At 36.9% G+C, this 4,043-nt stretch overlaps 1 protein-coding gene across 1 annotated transcript in view; it reads right to left on the reverse strand.

Annotated features, from left to right (window-relative positions):
• Positions 1-1,163: 1,163 nt before the first annotated feature.
• The window catches only part of SARC_08905 (hypothetical protein), a gene marked incomplete at both ends in the record, with an annotated part of 6,232 nt that continues 3,352 nt past the window's right edge, over positions 1,164-4,043 (reverse strand). The window contains 3 exons of the mRNA XM_014297095.1: positions 1,164-1,342; positions 2,607-2,684; positions 3,546-3,764. Of these exons, the coding sequence (XP_014152570.1) occupies positions 1,164-1,342; positions 2,607-2,684; positions 3,546-3,764 (476 nt within the window). The remainder of the gene's footprint in view (positions 1,343-2,606; positions 2,685-3,545; positions 3,765-4,043) is intronic.

Raw genomic sequence — 4,043 nt, forward strand, 5'->3', positions numbered from 1 at the left:
CGACCTGAAATGCATACCATGTAGGTACACATTCATGTTAACCCTATAATGCTCGCGTGTCAAGTGGGTTCTTACACGATGTATGGTACAGGGTTTTAGGGTTTTAGGGTTGAATGCAGCTATATCTGACGGCACAAGAACTTTGATACCGTTTGCACGGTGTCGTGACACTTGGAAATCAAATTAAGTGCATGTCCACACAACCACAAACGCAAACGTCTACAGTCACACACAACCCATCAACGTTTCGGGGATTACGGGATAGCCTGCATTTCGATCTTTACTCAATCCGTACGTTTACATGCCCATACAACTCTGTTCCTGTCTTCATACTTAAATACATGTATAAACACATGTACAAATACATGTACGAAGCCGCATGGCAGCTATTAATACATATATATATATATATATATATATATAACCGCATGTCAGCTAACATTATATGTATATAGCCCCAAAATATCTATACCCAAACGTTGTGTCTAATTATATCACTTGCCTGGGGACGTAACTATATTGAACTTCAAGCGAGTAATTGAACATAAAGTTAATTAAAAACCACGGAGAATGATTTATAAACGTTAAACGAAATTGTGTGTCTCAGGCGTTGGCGGAGGAGTTTGAGCGCAGCAAACTGACACGAGCTGACAAGTCTGCAGTACGCAAAGCATACAACTCAGGCGCACCTGCCCTTTTGGCCATATTGGAGAAGGTGAGTTTATCAATTTATGAGATATATATATATATATATATATATATATATATATATATATACTATATATATTATTATATATATATATATATATATATATATATATATATATATATATATATATATATATATATACAATTACATATATATATATATACAATATGTATATAATTTTTCTATATCAATACTCCTCGACACACATGCGTACATACTTACTACACATGAGTACATATATACATACATATATTTACAATAATATAATAATACATAATATATATTAAAGTAATAAGAATAAGAATAAGAATAAGAATAAGAATAAGAATAAAATAAGAATATATATATATGTATATGTGTGTGTGTGTGAATCAGTATACACTTCTCCACACACGCTTGTTTACATACATATACACACACGAACATCAATATATATCCATACATATATACATACTGCATCAAACGTGCTGAGATCACCCTCCACCAGCGTCATGTACGTGAACGAGCATGTATCACCTGTCCACAGACCCACACACGCGCATCCAAACAGCAGCTGCCGGTTAACTGAGGTCACTTCATAGCACACGCCCCCATTCTTGCACGGCTCTGTGACACATGGTGAACTCTGGTCCACTGGAGAGAAGTGTGTGTGTACGCGCGTGAGTGTTAGAGGTGACTTGGTGTGTAGATATAGTGTGTATGCGTATCGTGTTTTGTTATATGTGTGTAGGGGTTAATTTTTCTGAATAAGGGAGTGTGTGTGTGTGCGTGAGTGTTAGAGGTGATTTGGTGTGTAGATATGGTGTGTATGCGTATCGTGTTTTGTTATATATGTGTAGGGGTTAATTTTTCTGAATAAGGGTGTGTGTGTGAGTGTGTAATAATTGATTTATCGCGTGTATGTGGATGCGTATGTTATATTAAGTTGTGTATATATGTGTGTATGGGGCAATTTGACATTGTCTGAGTACAGAAGATCATATACTTCATAGCACTCCCCTCCTTTGTTGCACGGCCGTGTGGCTATGCTATTCAATTGTGTGTATGTGCAAGTGTTGTATATGTACTTTCAATTGAGTAGAGCTATGTAAGTGTGGGAAGCTTGAATTCTGTTAATGTAGGAAGTTTGATTATGTTTGTGTAGGTATGGATAGTAGAAGTTACTTGTGTGTGTGTGAATGTGTCGAACAAGGATATCTGAGATATAATCTGTAAGTATGTGTAGGTATGTATATCCGAGCTACGTATTCCTGACAAGTAAGCGCTCAAGTGCCTGTGTTACAAGACAGTACCAATCCGAGTAGAAGTATAAACACTATTAAGGCAATTGGACCCAAATTGCCACAACAAGACACCACCACGATAGGGACGTTTACGAGTCCGGATTAAAAATATCTATAATTTAGGTTAAAGATTAGAGCATAGAGTTTAGGAGTTCAGAGGTAGCTTGTCGATCTACATTCAACACATACACACCATGTAAATGTATCAAAGGTAGATCCCATATATTTATATACATACATACATTCATACAAACATATATATATATATATATATATATATATATATATATATATATATATATATAATAATAATATATAATAATAATAATAATAATAATAACAATAATATATATATATATATATGGAGATATAAACATACAGACATATTTATAAATACATATATACATATATTTATATATATGTCTATATACCTATAGACATATATATATATATATACATATACACGTATATATACATATATACATATACACATACATACATATATATACACATACCTGTATATATACATATATATATATATATATATATACATAAAATCAGGTGAAACAAACGATTCTATTCAGGTTAATATAGAAATGTATGAGATTACGTACCTGCTTCTGCGCAGGTGTTGCCCGACCAATTTGTGCCGCAGTCGCACGTGAAAGTTGTGTCGGTTGTGGTGCATGTGCCTGTGTGATATGCACATGTCAATCATGATATACACGTGCCATAGTAACGGTGTCAGTGTTAAGGGTGGTAAGGATCTTGGGGTTGGGTTATAGGCAATTCGGTTTGCGGAGAATATAGGTGCATGGGAGTTGGGTTACAAGAAATTTGGGATGAAAGGATCTTGGTATGTATGAGCTTCGAATTGTATGAAATTGGAGTTTTCAGGTAATCTGCGCTGTCGAGGATCTTCGCTGAGCAATGTCCGGATTGAAAAAAAAGGTTTGTACATAATTTAGCCTGTAGTATCTTTGGGTCGAACTGAATTTTTGAGTTGTAAAGAATTCGGGTCGCAGATGAAAATTAGAGGAAAAGGAAAGTGTTTCATGTGGTAGAGATGAGGTTCAGGACGATTTGCAAAAACAAACTTTTATAGGCCACTGACAACAAGTATATATACCTACCAATGGAACTATACGTATGAATGTGGTCATCCTGCAGCCTACATACGGCAGCGCTCAAACCACACACCTTATATTCATATCAACCTACATAAGTCTAGAGAATCGCTGGTAATGATATATACAGCGACTAAATAACAATAAACTAAATGCATGCCGTACCCATAGATTACATACCCACCAATGCATCCTTACGTATGCATGCGGTCATACTGCATACACATACCCGCTTGAATCACACATCTCATATTAATGCCTGCGGACTGAATTAGAGAGTTTTACACTGGCATTGATATAAATATCGACTACATAAAAAGTATCCCTCCACTTGGAACTCGCACGTGTACGCTGTGCTATTAATAGAGCTACTCACGAAGGTGCTCCATGAGCATACATATACTTAGTTACTACACCTTTACCTACCGTTATTAACGCATGGTGAGCTCTGACAATAATCCATTGATTCGCAGTTGGTACCCACGTATCCCTCCGGGCACTCGCACGTGTACGCTGTGCTATTAATAGAACTACTCTGGCACGTGCCTCCATTCAAGCAGGGTGCTGCGCTACAGGCGTCAATTGGGGTTGGCACCTGGCAATTGACCCCCTCATAACCCTCTAAGCAGGTGCACTGGTACATACCTAGCATGGGTGTCAGTGTGAAGATATTGGGATACAAGACTTTAGATTCATAGATTTATAAGAGTGTGTGTACTGGCAAATGTGAACTGGTGGTGATCTTTTGGCAAACAGTTCACTGGACGACAAGTAGCGAGTGAGGTGTGAGTGAAAGTAGTGGATAGCACAGATTCCTCGCAAATTGCGATGATACTTCCATATTTGGGTGAGCAGGTACGACCACTTAAGTAAGGACAAAGGGCATTTGTTCACCGATTAATGGCCAAACTTTAGGAATATTCC

This window comes from Sphaeroforma arctica (assembly GCF_001186125.1).
Source record: "Sphaeroforma arctica JP610 unplaced genomic scaffold supercont1.849, whole genome shotgun sequence".
In the NCBI taxonomy this organism is placed as follows: domain Eukaryota; class Ichthyosporea; order Ichthyophonida; genus Sphaeroforma; species Sphaeroforma arctica.